This window comes from Athalia rosae, chromosome 2 (assembly GCF_917208135.1).
Source record: "Athalia rosae chromosome 2, iyAthRosa1.1, whole genome shotgun sequence".
Lineage (NCBI taxonomy): Eukaryota > Metazoa > Arthropoda > Insecta > Hymenoptera > Athaliidae > Athalia > Athalia rosae.
Window position 1 is genome coordinate 20,298,454 of NC_064027.1, and position 21,747 is coordinate 20,320,200.

General features: G+C 40.4%; 1 protein-coding gene across 2 annotated transcripts in view; it reads left to right on the forward strand.

The window, feature by feature from the left end:
- Positions 1–21,747, forward strand: part of LOC105689387 (steroid receptor seven-up, isoforms B/C) — a 63,212-nt gene that overhangs the window by 7,240 nt on the left and 34,225 nt on the right. Inside the window, exons 2-3 of one of the 2 annotated variants that reach the window (XM_048649843.1) lie at positions 6,905–7,063; positions 18,934–19,485. In XM_048649843.1, the coding sequence (XP_048505800.1) occupies positions 6,905–7,063; positions 18,934–19,485 (711 nt within the window). The remainder of the gene's footprint in view (positions 1–6,904; positions 7,064–18,933; positions 19,486–21,747) is intronic. The other variant, XM_012406360.3, reaches the window with a different exon arrangement.

The following is a 21,747-nucleotide window of genomic DNA, read 5'->3' on the forward strand; positions in this document are numbered from 1 at the left end:
AATAAATGAATCGATATTGCCGAGCGTTTAACGCCACCGAGTGAAACTGTTGCGATTAAGAAACATGAAATCACACGAATAAGATTCAAAAATGCAATTCATTATCTATATAGAAATTTTCACAATAGCTTCAAATAATAACGATGATCGAACATCGGAATTCCTGAAATTTCGACCGAATAATTTTAAACCCGAACATCGAGAAACCGGATAACTTTTAGGAAGAAATAATTCTTTGAAATAGAAAAAAAATTAACTCGCCATATTTTCTATAAAAACACGTGTGTATTTCCAGATTACGTATTCAACCGTCGTACGTATGGCGTATATCTATGCGATATGATCCAGAGCAAGTATAATAATATTCCACGTCTGCAGCATTGGTTTACCTGCTGGTACAGGTAATTACCGTGATCGGGACATAGCGGACATTCTTGAGCAATGTATTAATGCCGGCCACATGCAGACGTCGCGTCCAACGTGCGATATTTACATGCGAACGATATGGCGACATTCGTTACATTTATTAAATCGAAGAGAAAATATAGAATTAACAAATGAACGAATGATTGGAAAAATTAAAAACCATTCTCTCGTTACGATATCACTTTGTTTTTTTTTTTTTTTTATCTATCTTAATCCAATAATTATCGAAGTATGGATATGACTATAATTAAATTTTTCATCCCCTAATTACTTTTTTTTTATTTCATTTACTTTATTCCACTTCTCCGAATATGAAAAGAATATACATATAGGTGCCTATATAACAGGTATACACAGGTGTGTACGGATACGCTCCAGGTATACCTGTATCTATATATATATATATACACGCATATACGGAGGATAGATTATATTCGAGAAAGGGGGTGGTCCCCGAGGAAGACGTACCTAATAACGGGTTAAGTTAGGTCCGAACTACACTATCGTGTGAAACAAAGATGCGCCGGTTATATTCATCAGGTTTAGTTAGTAATCCCCGAGATTACTATACATGTACAACTTCCCCGTGTATACGCGATCAAGAAGAAGAAAGATTAAGAAAGAAAAAAAAACAAAGAAGAGCGAAGATGAAAAGAGAAAAGAAAGAGAGGGAGAAACTATATATATGTATACGAAGCGACGCGTACGGGACTCTTAACTCTCTTCTCGGGGTGATGGGCGTAACTCTTATGCCAAAGAGTATCAAAGTCGGACCTCTATCCTCGTACCTCATCTAAGAAATCCCCGGCCGCAACCAAAGGAACCAAAAAAAAAAACAAGAACAAGAACAAAAAAAAAAAGGACGAGGGAAAGAGAGCGAAAGAGAAAGAGAAAACGTAGAAATAAAAGAAAAACAAAGAAAAAAAAAGGGAGACTACGAGGGATAAAGGATAAGGGATAGAGGTCGGTGATAATTATAGTACCGATTACCCAACTGCACCATCTGACCTGGATGATCGGAACTCGGTTCGACTTTATTTGTGCTTTGTACGAAGCTGTGCACACACGTCGCGCACTTAACGATATCAAAAATGCGCCCAGGTGGTCCCGAAGGAAGGAGCGAGTGGCGGAGGGAAAAATTAGAAAACAATCAAACAAACGAATTCACAAAATCATGGTTTTCGTTTTCTGTCCTCCCCCATCGAAGACACAAAAATATATCGTGGAATATAACGAGAATATTGAATAATGAACAATTTAGACCGCATCTTCTTCTTTTCGTCGGTTCCCTCTTTTTCCCATTTATTATTATCGGGTGCCTGTATCTTGTGTCTTTTCCGTAACCGCAGCAAGAATCGAAGGAAAAGGGGCACGTGCGCGCGTACCGGACAAAAAGATACGTATGACGCGCGTGCGTGTGTGTGTGTTTACACATGCATACACGACGACGGTTTTAATATCAGCAGAAGCGACGGCGTATGCGGGCGCTGGTGGAATATGTTTATACGTACGAACATACGTGCATACGTATATGTACATTTATCTGGGTGTATGTGATATTTCTCGGGGTGTGCGGATACGTTACCTAAGGAAATTCAATTCTAGAATTGCGGTCTGAGATACCCGCCGGGGCTTCTCTTCGGAACTCCGGGTCTCTTATTCCCTTCCCCGCCGATATAAGTATGTACGACGACGTGTATAGGTATACGCGTAAAGAACTACACACGCGTACGTATACCTACTTAGTCGTACGCTTGTGTGCCCCTTCCTCCCTCTGTTTACCCCCCTCCCCCTCCCCCCCCCAACCAATACGCGCCCCTGCAAGAAGAAGCCAGACATCCTGTGCAGGCCCTCGGGCTAATCGTGCTAATGAGATCATATTGTATTATTTCGTCTTTGCTAATCCTTATTAATCTCATTTCTCATTGTACGTAGGTAGGTACGTAGGTACGTACGTCTTGGGTATATATTATGCATCGAGTCTATATTTGTATTACGTGTATAACATTTGAATGTGTGACGCGCGAGAAGAATAATTTATGAATAATATTACTCACGGAGTCACAGAATATAATCGCGTGTCCAACCCTGCTTGATATTTTTTTTTTCAATTCGAAAATATACCGTTCGACTTTTGATTGACGAGTATATTTCGTTCCATGCGTTTCCCATCGTATCGTCCTGAATTAAAATTTTCATTACTTGAAAAAATTCAATTCCGACGATATAGTTTCTATACGTATACATTATCTCACGAGAAGGAAAAATACGTTCTTTCTCCCCTCTCGGTACGATAAAATTTTATTCTTTTGTTTCTTCTAATTGTGACGGAATCCTATCGCAGCGGATGAAATGTAACGTGTCAATCGACTTAAGTAGTCAAAGGTTCGATGCATTTATTTAATATTATTGTACGAATACCCACGATGCATTTATAGTTGTTACGGTTGTACACCGTCTATATATACACACCTGTAGAGTAGATCGAGATACGCGAGAGAAGCTACAGGATACAAGTACCACAACGTAAGCGGTCAGTAACATTTCGACTCGAGCGCGTAAAATTAACGACATTGTTATAATTAATTACCGGTATTTTCTTATATACCGCACGGGCGCGCGCGCGAGGGCGTAGGATATAACACACGGACACGCGTGAACGTGGAACCTATTTACGTGTGTTGGTATGAAGCGCGGTACGTATTCACCGTAAAGCACGGGGCACATAGGTGTAAAGCATTATACAGCGAGACTCCACGGGGTTCGTTAGCGAGATAATTGGTCACAGAGGATGCGTTCGGGCAAACCGGCGTTAATTCTATAGGTAACGTACGTTATACACATCTTCTACTTTTCAAGCGCGGAATTATATACCGTCCCCCCCCCTCCCCCCTCCTTCCCCTCCTCCTCCCTACCCCCGTTTGTACGAGTTAGCGATGTACGGCGTGCGTGTACATATGCAACGTATACACATATGTGCGGATATCTTTGAGTTCGGGATCGACCTCTTATGGATTTTGTATAGTTCGTGCCTTTACGCGCGTTATACATACGCGTTGAGTCGGTAAAAATTCCGAGATCGAAGAAAAGCGAATGACGTTGATTCGTTTGACGAAACGAACGAGGAACGAGATCGGTACGAAATGGCGACCGATATATAATTAACGAGTCACGTCGGTACCCCGTCACGGTGATATGGTTTGCGTAAAATATATCGAGGGAGTCGATCGAATGATCGAGCCTCGAACGAATAACTTCGTTTGCTGGAAGGTGAAAAAGATTACGGACAACCTGAAACAGAAATTTCAAGGTTAATACGGGTGTGCGATATAATAAACGCTCGTAGATTTATCTGTAATTAAAATGCGCGTGTATAAGTATATATATGTTATAGCGATATATATTTCAAGTTTTGCAGGGAAACTGCACGATATATATTCAATCATGCGAAGAAATACAGAAGCCGCCTGCACGTTATGTGTTTCATACACGTACCTATGTACCTACTGTCGCAACGGTATCTTATCAATCTCTGTTAACTATGTATACGTATACACGTGTATCTATATACACACGTATTTCACTCAGAGGCTGAGGGACTAGAATATATTTTCTTTCTGCTGTATATGCGGTATATGCATGAGTGCAACATACGCTCCAGGCTGCAACAGGAAGTGGATAAATACACGTGTATAATAAATACATACATGTCACCTATGTACGCGTATAAAGATACATGTATATATATATATATATATGTAGAGTGCAGTCATATCTTCGTCGTCAAGGACATTGATCCTAATCGCTGAACTAATGGGCCGCCTATACCATAGCTGCACCGTGGTGTGAGCCCGAGAATTACATATATATATATTAGTATAATACATATTGTTATTATAGGATCCCATATACCTGTGGAGAATTGCACCCGGTGCACAGACTGCGTAATGCATGATTATTTATTTATTTATTTATTTATTTTATGTACCTATGATTGCATATTAGTAATTCAAATCTGTAGCAATGATCGAAATAAGATAGTCGGGTGAAAATTAATGAATTGTTTGTGTTAAAATTAATTTTCGAAACGATCGAATATATAAACAGGTATATTAGCATTTATATAGTATACAGGGTGGCTGGTTTCAAGTGTAACACCTCAATGTTTCCTCACAAAAGTCGTGGGATCTTAAGGGGGACAGAACTTGACGCTATTTACATTTTCGGCAAATGACCTCGTCGTGGTGAAATCAAGGTCAAGTTGGATTGTTTTCGAACGGAATACTGTATTTTCGATTTTGGAATCGGACAGTCTGAAACATTTCGCATATGAAGAACATGCGAAACTTGTATACTTTTTCGTTCATTAAATTGATACGCATATGTTTACAGATATTTCATATTATGTGTACCGCAGGCAATTACATAGTCGCGTAATTGCCTTCAGGATATAAATTATAACAAATACGCGACCTATTAAAATTAAATCAACTTCTCATTAGAATCGTTAATTTTATCTCTATCGTAGTTTCCTGCTGCACTTTTATGTATGGTATATAGTATAGGTATTGCTCTGTATACCTATTGCAAATAATTCGTCCAAAGTCGAAGGATGTTATATCTATTGACAGACGTCGATATGTAATACTCTTGTTTCACTTTATATCAATTTATATTTTCTTATTCTCATAAAATGGAAAATGTATTGTTTCTTTTTTTTGTTTCACTCCCATTTTATCGAACATCCATCGCAATATTGCAAGTACATTATGTGAATACTCTCATTGTGCAATCTGAGAATCGCAAATAACGAGTTGATCGATTAAAAATGGATCGTTCTTAAATGAACAACAAATCTATTTCTGTCGCCTTATACGATTTAAATATTAGAAATAATTTATTACAAATTCATTCAGCGGTAGACGGTTCTAAGCGGTTTTCAAATCGATGACCGATGATACAAGTTACGAGTTATAAAATATTCCTGAATCAGAAGCAGTTTTTTTTTTTTTTCTTTCTCTTTCAGCTATCGGTATACCTATGTTTTTTTTCCTTTTTCATAGATATATAGGCATATATACTTATACATAATTCTTTACGCCGAATAATTTATTGATTGCAGCCGATTCTGACAATGAAATAAATAATGAATTTCGACACACTCGCGTTAACGTACGCGAGAATCTCCAAATTAATTCGTTAAACTCCGAGGCGAGCGTGTTATGCAATTGTTGTTTATACTTTTATTTTGATTTGTTTTCTCGACCCGATCAACGAGCATATCGATCATTTAATATAAGAACATTGTAATAATAACAACAATGCAGCGGAGCAAAAAAAGAAAAAATCCAAAAAAAAAGTATCGATATTTCAAATATAATACTCGCGATACGCGCGAGCTAGCTGCTTTGGCACATAAACGTGTCTTGCGCGGGCATTAAAGTCACCGCGAGCGCGCGCGCTCTTGCAACACGTAAAAATTCTCCCTAATCGTGGCTCTTTCGATTTTTCAAAGGTTAACGCACCGTTCATACACATCCGTATACTACCTTACGGAGCAATGATCAATTAGTGTATATCAGATGCAGGTATATATAGCGCGTACGTAATATACGAGTAGATATATGGTGACTATATACAACAGGTAGGTAGGTAGGTAGGTAGGTAGGTAATGGAACGATTCGAAATATGTGTTACGATAAAACGGGTGAAATGTAGTATGGTAAAATTCCCACGATATTATTAAGCTGTTTCATACATCGTTTTTTTATTCTTCTTCTGTCGTTTCTTTTTTTTTTTTTTTTTTTTTATCTTCTTACCGGTAATTGCCGGTAATGTAACAATGGATTCGAGAGACGTATAAATGAAAAGGAGGAAACTGCGCTCATGTACAAAACGCGCGCCGCAAAAAGACACCCACAAGAAATGACAAAAGTCGCTCGTGCAAGTTCAGGACCCTTGACGTAGTTTTTCCTCCTTTTTATATTTTCATATAGCGACCGTAATGCGTAATCTCACGTTATTAAATACGATCGCATGCCCTGCGTAGGTATATATATATACATGAAAAAAGTGTCTACCTAGTTACACGTGTGTATACAACAACAACAACAACAACAACAACAACAACAACAACAACAAAAAATTGAATAAAAAAAAAAAAAAAGAAAACGGAGTCGCGTATAATAAATACCCTATATAATTGTAAGTGGCGCTCAAGTGGCACATTACAATCGGACTGCCTATAAAGCACAATATACACACAGCATTGTACTCCCGCAATTCTTCGGTGAGGACATTTCAATTGCTAATGTGTACCCACCTACCTATGGATGGTGTTTTTTTTTTTTTTCCTCTCCTTTCTTCTTCCGTACGACGCAAGAAAAATAGACGTAGAATTACGGATTATATATATACATATATATATACCCGGTTGTCGAAAAAATTTTACAACTCTGCATTTCCTTAACTGTTTCAGGCTGTAAAAGTTTTTTCAAAAGGAGCGTGAGGAGAAATTTAACCTACTCGTGTCGAGGTGCTCGAAACTGTCCGATCGACCAACACCATAGAAACCAGTGCCAGTACTGTCGACTGAAGAAGTGCCTGAAGATGGGCATGCGGCGGGAAGGTATGCATTGTACTGATCTTTCTTATCAAAACTTATTAACTATATAACCGTAGTATTTAATTATAGAAAATTAATTGTAAAATCGCGACAATTTTATATCTGTAAAAATATAATAATTTATAAACGAAGATGACGTTGACGACGATGTTGGAAAACAGAGAATGAAACTTGTCAGATTTTTATCCAGATTTTATGATTATAAATTTACACGAATTTCGTGATCGCGTTGTCTCGGAGTGACGATTGAACAATTTCGTTGGTTTTTGAGAGCGTTGATTTTAATTTTGTATTTTCGTTGTTTCGTTTATTGGGCGGTTGTTACGTACGTACGTATCTATAGTTCCAAGGCTATTTTTATTCGTTGCCGTAAATCATCCCGATCCGCAATAAAATCAGTCCAATTCGCGTGTAAATATATCGCGTAGCTGGCAACGCGCCGCATTCGAGCACGAGTGAAAACAGTTTGGCGCGCGTTATTAGGTATGTAATATACACGCGAAACGGTACCGACTATAAACATTTAATTGGGAGGTAGTGGAAAGACGAAAAGAGTAGAAGAAGAACGAATTGGAAGAGGTAAAAGAAAGAGAGGGAGAATGGTGGAAGGATGAGGAGGAGGAGTGTGGAAAGGTAGAAGAAAAGTTCTCACGCCATCCTCCCGCTCTTTAATTTCTTCCTCTTCTTATTCTTCGCTTCCTTAGCCGCGCTATTATACGAGCTCTGAAACGGACCCCCACCCAGAAGGTAGTACCTACGCACCTTCGTGCACACAACGCCGTATTTTTGGCTTCGCATCGCACACGTTGATCCACGTGTGTAGGTATTATCATACGTAAGCGATATTTCACGTATCATATATACATATGCCCGCTAAGGCTCGGTTCTATATTCCTCTTTTACTCGATTCTTCACGGTTCGATAAGATCTGACCTTGTTACAAGGTGGTTGGTATAAAAATTACACATTATATATTATATTTATACCGTACACACCTGTACGCTCCTTATTTCACACAGTACATACGTACATATATCAGCGGTGTACATTTTCATGTACATCTGTATAAAAATATGCCATACACCGTTCGAGCAACGAGAGAATATTGTCGTACGTCATCGTCGTCGTCGTCATCGTCATGATCGTACACGAAACGTGTACAGCACATTTGGTGTGGTTAGCGGTTTCAAAATTCCACATCATCTCGCGAGTACACCTGGTATATATATATATATATCTATATCTGTATATTAGCCGGATTGCAGAATATACGTTGCGGAACGTACGTAATATACGACATGCCTACGTCATATTTAGGTTCTCAAAAGAACCGCTGACCACGATCACGCCGCGTTATATACATGTACGTTGAAGTACGTGCAATCCAATTTTTATTCAGTTTCATCTGTATACCTAATACGAATAAAAAATCGAAAAAACGATTAGAAAATAGGTAAACCTCTTTCCAATCTCTGGATTGTTCGCAATAAGTTCGGCGCAACGCGCGATTACGGAAAAACCAACGAGCCGAGAGTCTACGACGGATCAATCGTCGATGGAAAAAACGGAGCTCCTCGAAACGGGAAATTTTGGAAAGCATAATCCGAGCCTCGCACATGGCTAACGCATACCAAGGCGACGACGACGTCGCCTACGGTCCTAGGTATGCGTGTACGACGGTGATGATGGCGATGTTCAGGGCACGTGAGGCGATGCCTTCGCGAACGCGGGGATCTCGCCGTGGGGTGGTATATAATATAGAATGCGAGGGGGAGTGGTAGGGAGAAAAGGGTGGAGGGGGAACGGTTGGTCCGAGGTCATCGAGGTGCATGACCTTACCCGGGGCCCCTTCCTTCCGTGGGCCCCGAGGCGCCCAGGCCTCGGGCCCCAAAGGCAACCTCCTCCTCCTCCTCCTCCTCCTCCTCCTCATCCTCATCCTCCTATATGTCCAGGGCAGGCCGAAGAGACTGTTGCAGGATATGCGCACGCGAGATTAACCTGCGCATCGCGCTATATGTACATGCCGCGTATATGCATGCCTCATATTCGCTTTTAAAAGACGGGGGGAAAAAATTTCATCGAAATATGTATAACCCACGACGATTCGCAGGACTCTCGTAGGTGAAGCATACTCTACGAATCCCACGTCCTGTTCTCTCCTTATTCCGTTTTTGCTAATTTTTTTTTCTTCTCTCTCGATTACGACTCGTTCGGTGTAGGTACAGATTTGAACCATCGTTCGACTCTTCCGTTCCTCGAGAATTGGACATTTTTTTTTTTTTTTTTTTCTACTTCAAATTTACTTTGATTTTGAACGGAACGTGAATTCTTTTTCGAATGCTTTTCCTCGTGTGGGAATATAACGAATGATGATTTTTTTTTGTCCAAACGAAAATTTATTCGTCATTTTTTTTATTTTGACTTTTTGGCACCTCCTCAGAGTTGCCCTGAGAAATGACACATTTCAACCGAGACCGTTTTTCGGAGCGAATGTGGTTGAATTCATTGTAGAATCCGATCGGATTGCGGGAAGATTCTAGAAAATTCATTCGAACACTTTCGAGCCCGATGAAGCATTGAAATCCTAATGTGACCCAATTACCGACAATCTCGATGGCATAGGTTCGTAATCGTACAGCTATAATGATCGTATACGTGGGGGTATCGCAAATTATAACAGACAAGTTTCTACTCGGAGCTTTCATTTATCCCCCATTAACTTGTGCGCGAACTTCGGTAACAGCACTCCGCCAACTATTAGTCGGATTACCTAAAATTAGACATTGTTTTCCGGACGATCGTCGAGAGAGTTGCACAATGGAGGTTGAAGGAGTTGCCCCGATGTCCCGCGCGCTGGGGATTCGAAAGAGTAGGAATAAAAAATAACTATCTATAGGTACACGCAGCGCACGGAGGGGGTAAAAAACCAAAAAAGTCGAGAGAAAAAAATATCCTGAAAAAAATGAAACGAAAAAAGAAAGCGAAAATAGACGGGACGGGAATCGAGATACCGTCGGAGGAGATTGCCGATATTACGACGACGAGGGTCAGGATCGTGACTTTAATCAATTAGCGGTCTCGCGGCGTTCCTCCAGCTCGCTTCTTCTCTGTGTAACACAGCTACGGCATATATCGCGGTATATATATATACACACAATATACACGTATATATATATATACATATATATACATGAAAGAATGAAGAGAGAAAATCGGTTCAAAGTATTTAAGGACATTAGCAAATCAGAGGGGAGGGGCAATAATAACAGAGAGAATCCACGATAATTAAGAAAGAAAAAATCGAATCTGTGTTAAACTATATCATTGCGACACACGATCGATCGTTACACGAACTATACGCTCGTTACATCACGGATCATCGATCGCGATATATATCAAATATTTTTTTGATTCATTTCCTCGTCTTTTATTCACATATTTTCTATGTTTTGTGAGAAAAAGAAAAACCCAAATCAAATTTTAAACGGTCATCGTGTGCACGAAGAATTTCCACCGTACTATATACGAGAATAACGTACATACAAAAAACATATACATATATACGTATATGTACAATCCACTACGATGTGTACGACAGACGGAGAAAGAGAGAGAGAGAGAGAGAGAGAGTGAGAGAGAGAGAGAGAGAGAGATATGAGAATGAGAGGAAGGTAAATAACCGTAATTTTCGTTGTGTTGTTGTTGAGGTCTGCATTCAGAAAGTCATTATCAAATGACCCAGGCGTGTAGTCATGTCCGTTATAATTGCGTATAGACGTCGTGTAATTTTTATAATACATACGTTTCACGTACACACACACGTATGCACATAGTTACGGATATGTATGTACGTGCGAGAAAATCTACGCGAAAAGAAAATATTGCGATGATAAAACAAATCACCCCAGTCACCCGGTATCGATATCCAAAAAATTTGTAGAAAAACTGTGCTCAAAAAACGCAAAGTCGAAACAAGAACGAGGAAAAAAAGGATCAAGGACTCGAACGGAAAGAATCTTTGAAAAAGTTCGACTCTAAATCGGTATCCGCTGATTTTTATCACGCTAGAGAATAGAAAAAGAGCGAACAAAATTTTGGAGGGGGTTAAAAATGGAATGCCCGATACGAATTCGAGAATCGAAAAGTACGCGGCGAATGAAAAATAAAATATCTACCTACTTCCATGTACAACGCGTATAGGTACAACATGTTTTCAGAAAAAATTGCCGCAATAACTCACATCGATCGACGAACTAAAAGTTCTCATTTTCAACGTACCCAACTTTCACGTGTCTATAGATACAAAATATACACCAGATCCATATTATATATACCCACACATAATCGTCGGATAAATGGATGATGTACGTACCGTACCGTATACACACCACGTAAAACTTGAGGTCTCTTAGACCACCGCGTGCAGTCAGAATGTGAAAGTTCACGAGCTATACCCGACCGCGAGGTCCGATATGTATACCGGCTGCTCCGCACGACCACGGACAAGTCCACGATAATTATTATCAAAATAATTCTAGGCGGTGCGAACCCCACCCCGAACAATAAACCAAAGAATTTGCGTTATTTTCTCGTCGAGCGGTCGATCGGGATCGGAGAATTTTCGCCCAAATGCGCGCCACGGCGATAGACGGCGGCGGTGTGAAATTAACTCCGGGGTGGTTCCCCTGAGTTATAAAATTATTCGAAGCCGTTTTCGGAAGGGACAGCGGCAACCTATACACCTCTATACACGTATACGTATGTACAGCTTGTGTACGTACGTATTGCGTTTATAATCTGAGATCACGATCGCCTTGCGTATAACGCGAGAAGTTCGACTAATTTATAGTCTGATCTTACGTTGATAATACTACTCGTGTACAACCACCTCCCAAGAAGAAAGAAAGAAAGAAAGAAAGCGAGTACATATGTACGTCATATATATGAAACGCGCGGAGGGATGAAGGGGGAGAGACGAAGAAGAAGAGAGTAAAACTCGAGCATCACTCCTCGTAAAAAGCAGACGGCCCGCCTGGAATCCTCGATAATTCCGATCGGACGAGGATGCAAACGCTCGGTACCTCGGGCGCGGGGTGTGAAAAAAGATGATTTTCCTTGGACGCCTAGCGCCTCGTCTCGCGCGAATCTGCCGCTCCTCCGTAGATTTGGTATGTAAAAAATGAAGAAACGAAAAATCTGGAGAGAAAGAAAACGTGGAGGATAATGGAAAGAAGATCGGAGAGAGGAGAGTAGGAAAGGCAAAAGCAGCAGCAGCAGCAGAAGAAGTAGCGAGGGCCCCGGGACTGCCGGCAAACAACACCGTGGGAACCTCCCGGCGTACGTTTGCGGGCCCGGGCCCGGCCAACGCGGTCCAACTCGGGCCCTGCGCCCGGGCTCATGGCTCGGACTGGACGCGTGTGACCTTGTAACCTCTCGACCGACCTCTCTCTTTCTCCCCTCCCGAAGGAGCTCTACACCTACTACACCTACACGCGCGGATACGTATGGGGCATTACCTGCCAAATCGACGCCCGGACTCCGAGACCCTGACCACGCTTCGAGAATTTTTTTTCGCTCTCGATCCGGTCTCTGAAAACCGTCGAGATAATTACCATTGGTTATATCTGTATCGATTGTTCATCGATTTATTGAGAAACTATAAATCTCAATGAATGAACGGACGCGTTTCGTATACGTGCATAAGAGAAATGCTAATTATTAGTGCGGGTATTTTAATTTTTTATTCATTCGTTTTTTGCACCGTTAGCAAAATATCGTTCGCACGCCGTTTCGAAAATTTCCGAATAAAACACACGATCAAAAAAAATACAACAATCATTGCGAAAGGAATGAGATTAGGCATTCGGATTCTCTTCCGAACGAAATGAAGAATAAACGAACGACGAAAAAGAGATAGCTCGTGGAAAAATGCAGAACTAATTTATCGTTAGCTTGGAATGCCCTGTACACGTAGGCATAAAACGTAAGATACATTTCTCTGGTTTCGGAGCGTCTGCACCGCGAGGTTCCGTACGTCGGAGTTATCTCGTGCCAAAATTGGAGTGCGGAATCATCCGAATTTGAATACGAAGTTACGCGCGTTGTAATATTGTGAGAAGTTTTCGGCGGCGTATTTTTCAACTTCTCTATTATTTCAATCGATTTATTTTTTTCATTCTTCGTTTAATAGCGAGCGAAGTTTGCAAGAGAACCTTTTACTTCTGACTGTTGCGTCACTCCGTAGAGGTCTCATATATTTGTAAGCAAATTGCGTCATATATTTATAAACATACGCATACCCGTACGGATTCGTCGCTTGTTTTTTAAAACTTCCAAAAACGGCGAAAACGTTCGATTCTTACCACCATAACCTAGCCACTGTACGTATTTCATCGAATATCATATTATGTATACCCATCGTACGCTATACCGTACAGATGATTTATAATTGTAAATTATTTTTCGAATTTTGATCGGTTGCAAAAATTTAATTTATAACAGAAACGATAGAAAAATTCCGCACACTATTCGACTCGAAAAATAAATGAATAAATAATAAAGGGAAAAAAAAAAAAAGAAAAATAATCAAATACACATCGGAGAAGAGTCAAGATCGCGATGCACAGTAGGTAGGTATACGTTCGAGTTGCTGCGGAAGAATTCTTTCGTAGCCGTTTTCAGATGAGATATCGTCAGCGCTTAATTTTTGCATGGAGATCGGTAATTTTCTCATGAAAAACGCGAACCCCCATAAACCTTGGGTTATATACACTACGTGTGTATAAAGAGCGTGTACTGTACCAAACGAAAATCGGTAAATACAGAGCCGCGGCATGATTTTTGCCGCGGTGGAGAATCGACGATTTACCCCAAAAAAAAAAATTAAAAAAAAATGAAAAATAAATAAAAAAAAGTATCGAAATAAGAGAAAAATTTGCGTGGCAATAATTTTTTGCTTCAAAGCATAGCATTATGCAGGTATATAATGTACAGTATACATAGGATCGTAAACATCTCATCATCGTACGTGGTAGCCGCTCTCCGAGGCAAAATATATTATAATAAAATGAAAAATCGTAAAAGAAAAAAAAAATCTCTATTCGTATTATATACATATACCTTGCGCGGAATCATAACGTGATTATGAACAGAAATCGTTGAATAAATACCGAATCAATAATTTTCGTCGAACTTACGAATAGGTGTATTTTATTAATTTCACCCATTCGTAATTTAATATCTAAATTATAGACGTTCAATTCTTTCAACACCCAAAAAAAGTCGAGAATACCCGCAGCACGCGTGTATGTTAAACGCACACCCATCTCTCCCAATGCGGTACCTGTATCGGTATTTAATGATTTTTCCAACCACAAAAAAAAAGAAAAGAAAAAAAAACGAGGTCTACGATTATAATTATTTGACGTACAAATCTACGCGCATCAAAGTTGTAACGACATTTTTTAGGAGAAGATATATCGATACACTGTAGGTATTGTATAACGGGGCGAGATGTTCCTGAAAATATTCATACGTAGATCGTATAAAACGTTTTTGCGATGATTTTTTTTTTTTTTTTTTTTTCATAATTTTCTCAGTTAACCGATACTCACGAACGAATCGTTGCCTACTGCCCACATGTATCTGGTGTATATAATACGTACACCGTGTATTTAATACGTACGTTGACGCGTATTTTTTCGTTACGTCATACGACCGCTTTTAGATATACCGGGAAGATCTTAAAAATCTTTAACGATCGCGTCGGATCCACAAGAATATTTATACACACGTTGATATAAATTTATATATACGTATATTTGAACGTGCGCGTATATGCGTCGCGTTCGTATTACGCATACATACGTATACCTGCTGGACCAGCTGCCGATCGTCACCGCACCTCTTGTATACGAGTATATATACGTTCGTTGACACGTAATGTAATATAAATGAAAATTAATAGACTGAAGAAGAAAAAAAAAAAAAAAAACAAGTTTTCCGCGCGCTTCGTTTTTCCCTTTATTTTTTCTGTATTTTATTTGAAAATACTTCCGTTTTACGTCTTAAAATCATTCAGATTATAAAAGGTACGCATTAAATGATTTTCCTTCCAAAATATTAACGATGCCATTACTTCCTTATATTTGTAAGGTAACGCGATCTAACCAAAGAGCGCGGAAAAACCAGGTAGAAAAAAAATAAAATCAAGATAGTATTCCTCGAAAAAGTTTTGCTGCACGTGTCGTCGCGTTGAATTCTTCGAACAACCCTGATCTCGATGACATTTGAATTGGTTCAATTTTGTGGGATACGCCCTTCTAGCCCCGACCTCGCGATACGGAAGGAAGACAATATCAGATACGCCGTGCAATAACCTAACTTCAGGTATTTCACATCGTACAATGTGCGGGTATGAATTTCATCTTACGAACGTACGTACGTTCGACGGATGTAAAAAAGGTAACGCGGCATGTAAAAGAAGCAGCATCATCAGCAGTGGATGGCCTATTGACCTGCTAGTTATGTGGGTCGTCCACATCGGAGAAATTGTAGGTGGATATAGATGGACGGGACGCTCATGATCGGGTTAGAAAAGATTTTCTCTCTTCCGACAACTTTTTTTAATTTTATTTATCAATTTTCATCCGTTTTTTTTCCTCCTCGTTTCACCGAATACACGTGTAACGGGTGGTATATCATATCAAGACCGAAGAGAAGAACGTCTTCTAAGGAGAAAAAAAGGAGAACCTGATGGGAAATTCAAAAATTCTCAAAGCCATGAAAAGAACGGCGATAATTTGAAAAATTGGAAGATTTATACGGAACGTGGACGAAAAAAAAAAACGAAAAAGAAGACCCGCATATCAACATTTCGTAAGTCGCGCATCGCGGGATCCGCGGCAGCTCAATCATCGAATCGCAATATACCAAATCTTTGCGTACAGATGGTCATGTACACCGATCGCGTATACCTATCATACGTACCTACTTATGTATATGTATGTACATGCTACATATATATATATACATATAAATACCTATATACCAAGCTCGTGTCGTAATACGTTTATTATTAGACACGGACGAATGTGTATGGACAGACAGACGGACAGTCAGTCAGTCGGTAAGAAAGAAAAGAAGAGACGGACGGACGGATCACGTATAGTTAGGTATACGCCGGTACATGTACCGTACATAGGATACACGTATACATAAGACGGGGGACGGGAGGGGGGGGGGCTTTAAGATTAATCGTTATTTTCAGTGTTTGTAATTATTTTGAGTGATGCCCTAGCGCCCCGGTGATCGTGATGCGCGGTGATGCTGGGGGTCCATATATAGGTATATAAGCGCGATGCGCTTCTCTCTTCTTTCATTTATGTTGTGTTTTTTTTGGTTTTTTTTTTTAATTTTTCTTATTCACTCCCTTACGCGTTACCTTCTTCCTCTTCCTCTGCTTCTTCGTCTTCGTCTTCGTCTTTCTTTTCTCAAACACCGCAGCGTCCGTATGTACATGCATAATATAAACGCGCGTATATATGTGTATATAGGTGGATATAGACGGGTATATATATATGTCGAGAGCGGATGTGCGTGTGTATATGGAAAACGATGGTGGTGCCGGTTCTTCTTCTTGGATTTTTCGGCTCCATGGGTACGCGACCATCAATCTATGTCCGGTGGACCGGCCGCACTTTGCCTCAGAACCTCAGAAGAGCCTCACCTCCGCCTCACCTCGCCGCGCCTCGTCTCGTCTCATCTCACCTTGCGTCACCGAGAGTTTTACCTTCGTAAAAAGCGTCATCCTCGCGCATACCTACATATTCATACAGGCGCGTACCGCACGTCTCTCCGTACAATAGGAGGTACCTTCTACCTATATCCTACGCGGAGAAAAATAAGGATAGACAAAAAATGAAACGGACGAGCCGGTAACGCTAAATGGCGATAATGGGTTTTTGGACGACGAAGAAAACGGCCAACGAAAGTACGTCCTGCTCCGATGAATGATGGGGGGAAAAAAAAACAAAAAAACAATTTCTATTCCCTCTGTGGACACGCGCGCTGCTCAAACAGCGCGATTCGCGCGTCGCTATCGTAATTATAAATGTAATTATGGCGACGAAACGATTTCCGTTCGTTCCTTTCGGAACCGTCTCCTACCTCCCTCCTCGTTCTCTCCCACAGTTCCCTTCGATCTTCCCTTTCCTTCTTTTCTTCTTCTTCTTCTTCTTCTTTTTTTTTCTCGTTTTTTTCCATACTGCAAGTTGAACGCAACTGACTGTAGCGAAGGAATCCAGCATTTCACAGCGGGGTTTCTGGGCCCGTAAGCACCATCATCGTATCTCTTCTATTGCGTCTTTTAGAGGGGTCTCAAAGTGTGCAAGTATTTTTTCATAACGAGCTCCGCGCAACAAGCGCGCCGCCGATCGGGCTCTTCTTCTCTGGATGCAGCCCGCACCTCTCGGATCGCGTTCTATGCCTCTTCCAACTGCGACGAATCTCGACCATTTTCGACAATTTCTTCCAATAATACCCCATCGAGTTCCGTAGGCAAACTGCCCCGATATACATTCGCCCGATTCAATTTTCGAAGTTTCGACGGACCAAGCGAAACCTTTCAATTTCACATCCGACGACGTGTTCGAAACGAGACGATGCGGGGTTCGGAGAGCGAGGAATCAGACGTGGATTCAGTTTTTCACCGCTAAATATGCGTTTTCGTTACGGGCAGACGTGTATATCCGTGATAAAACGTGTTGCGGGCAGCGTCCGTATAGGACGTGTCGGCGTTATATAGGGAGAGAGGAGCTAAAAGGAATTATAGTCGTGTGCCCGAGAGATAGAAGAATCTCGTTTATTGCGTTAGTTTGCCCGTTGCCGGTTTGTGGCTGCTGCTAGTTCGAAAAGCGACCGGAGTATATACTTATGTATACCACCGTGCATACCTATAAGAAAGTCAAGACCAAGTAGCGTCTTATATATACGTCGTACCTTTGCTTACGTACGTACGACGTCTATACAACGTTGATATAACGGAATCTACTTATTGGCAATGCGCGATGCTCCTGGCTACGGACTCGCCGTCTTCATTCTACGTCTTAAACCTATATATAATATTCATCTTCCGGAAAGCGAAAAAATTCGCGAAAAATAACATCGAGATATATATTATCGTGATGTACGATATAGAGGGAACAGAGAGGCGAACGGACCAAAGTCTCGCCCTGTATCTATCTGTGCGACTGCATAACCGAAATTCCTGGAAAATCACATGCGAAACGTTTCGACGACGCGAAAAAATTCGGTATCGTTCGGTGTACGGTTGTGAAAAATTGACAAAAAAAAAAAAGGAGAGGAAAATTCATAAAAATTCTTAGAAAAGAAAAAAAAAAAACAAACAAATATCTAAAATAGTGGGAGACAGAAACGGTCTTTCGATTTTACGTGTGTGTGTGTATATAGACGATACACTATATCCACACACACGTGAGGAATTATCATAATTTATGCGGGTGCGCGCGCGAGAGCAACCGAAGCAAAACGACGGTACCTGCGGAGCTTATGCACAAGTGTATGTAAAATAGACATGTGCGTATACGTGTCATGTACGGTACACCTATCCATTTTTACATAATATACACACGAATGTCGTACACACAGGTATACGCGTACCCCAGCAGAAATGCGAAAGGATTCCGTGCGTGGTATTGAGACGGCATCTCACACGTCGGATTCTCACCGGTTTGTTCGAATTTTTCGCGTTAGAGATGTAAATGGAATTTTTGACGCCTGCGCCAATTAAATGTAGATAAAAGACGATCGATATTTACGGATAGTCCGTTTTATTTATCCGTGTCCGTAATTTTCTGTTTCAGCTGTCCAACGGGGTCGAGTTCCTCCGTCTCAGCCGGCAATACCTGGTCTGCCGGGTCAATTTGCATTGACAAACGGCGACACGGTGGCATGTGCAAGTTTGAATGGTCATTCGTACCTATCGTCGTATATAAGTTTACTTTTGAGGGCAGAACCGTATCCGACGTCCAGATACGGTCAGTGTATGCAACCAAACAACATAATGGGTATAGATAACATCTGCGAATTGGCAGCGAGACTTTTATTCTCGGCTGTCGAATGGGCGAGAAATATACCATTTTTTCCGGACCTCCAGGTCACGGATCAGGTGGCCCTGTTAAGGCTAGTTTGGAGCGAATTGTTCGTATTAAACGCGAGCCAGTGTTCGATGCCCCTTCACGTTGCACCGTTATTGGCGGCCGCGGGTCTACACGCATCACCTATGGCAGCCGATAGGGTTGTCGCCTTCATGGATCATATAAGGATATTTCAAGAACAAGTAGAAAAATTAAAAGCACTCCACGTAGACTCCGCCGAATACAGTTGCCTAAAAGCCATCGTACTCTTCACCACAGGTAAGAATTTTCAAACGCTCCTTCATCTCTCTTTTTTTTCTTTTTTTTTCTTTTTTCTTTTGTTTTATCACGATGCGTGCGAATTTGTCTCGTCGTTGTTACACTTCCATCGAAAGATGAAAAAATTAATACCGTATAAATAAATTGAAAAAAACAAAAAAAAAAAGAAAAAAGAAAAAAGAAACAATTCCGATCAATCGAATTACCATTCGGTTTTGTATACATAATATACATGATATTTTAATGCGATTTTTACGATCCATCAAAACGCTACGGTTGGATATAAGATATCAGAATGCGAATTGAGAAAGCGTATCTCTCTCTCCGCGTTAATAAACACTCGCGGCACTACGTGACGGATATGATTATACATATACATATACCCGCGTGTGTGTCTAACCCAACCGACGGCAAAATTACATCAAATTTGTTTTTCTAAAATTTACGTATTTATACGTAATATGGAAACATCGTGTCGAACGACGCGATTGCACAGTCGTGTGGAAAATTAAGTTCATAGTTTTTTGCGCGAAAAAAAAAAAAAAAAAAGAAGACGCGGAGAAAATAATTAATCAATTCGTTCGGTTCGAACGTACGGGTATAGGTACATACATGCGCTTTTGTAATCTATCGCAAACGCGCACGAACGAACCACGTGTAAATGATAATTTTATTTATTTTCATTATTTTTATTTTATTTTATTTCTCTTTTTTTTTTATGTTATTTTTATTTATCCTTTCTGCTTTTTCTTTCAATCCTCCGTCTCAATCACCTCAGCTGCAGCCGGCACTCGGTTTTGTCACGCTGTTCGCTTATCTAGTCATAAAAATTTTACCCACCTATACATTCCGTGCCCTAGAAACTGGCGACTAATCGCGTTACCTGTGTCTACAAATGCGTGTATGCACTGTAACACAACTATACGTAATATACGTCAAGTAGAATTATAACAAAGCCAGATTTCTTTGTCACCGTATTTTTCGATCGAATTTATCTCACGTCTGATTTATATTCAAAACTTATTGGCACGCGAGCTTTTCGAAAATTAGGGATCGTCGAAAACTCATTTTTTTTTTTTTTTGCATCATCTGTGCCTTTTTAACTTTTAGTGTCGATATACTGTAATCTACTGTACGCAATGATTATCTTGAATGTATCGATTTTCCATTGAAACGAAGAAAATTGAACAGATTCATCGAAACAATTGGAATCGCACCTGTATTTTTCGAGTCAATGCGGATTGACCGTTCGAAAATACCAATTAGAGGAATAACAACGCGCGGAGATAGAAATACAGAGGTAGAGAGAATGAGACAGGGGACGAAGTTGCATACGTGTGCTGCGCACGGTGTAACGCGTACCTGTGCATACCGCGCGTTCATGAGGCGAGCATTCCGAAATTGAACAGCACGTGGCAAATCGCAAATCGCGCGATAGGTTGCAGGCGAGCGAGTCAACCGGTGTAAGCGCGCATCTGGCCTAGCCGCGTAGCAGAAACGGATGCGTCGCATCTTCGAACTTCGAATACGAAAAACAACAATAATAATAACGATCGATTTTCGCCGTTGAAAATTGAAATGAAACAAAACGAAAAAAAAAAAAAAAAAAACACTCATATATAATAGCACAAGTTTTGAAGAAATGAGAATCGAAATGAATGGATGGAAAAGTATGAGAATGTAAAATCTATCGTTCCGCAACGCTTTTCTTCGCCACGTCGGAACGTGTAATGGTAAACTTTGTGGTAAAAATTCCAGCTCCGTGTCGAGGCCAAGTTTTCTACCTCTCTTTCATTCCCCTTCCTCCGATTCTCTAATTCCATGTCGTAGGTATTCTTAATTAGATTGTTAATGGGGTGGTCTATCTCATAATATATACACGTATATATATACATATATATTGTATACATATCTCATGTACTATAATACGAAGCTGCTAACCAACGCAGCAGACGTTGGGTAACCCTCGTATTATGGATATACACACACGTTTACGTAATGTACGTGTGGTACATATGTATGCAATATACACACGATGTATAAAGTGAAGTAATAAAGGCAAAGGTAAAGGGAATTGCATCGCATGATACCGCATAATCGTGGGAGTAATATATAAGGTATATTTTCTCATCTGGAATACGTGTAAACCTACCACAGATTCACCTCCTTAATAATTTTTACTTCTTTCTTTTTTTCTTCTTCACTTTTTCATCCTTTTTTTCTTCCGTCGTTTTCTCCTCCTCCTTGCACTCCTCTACATAC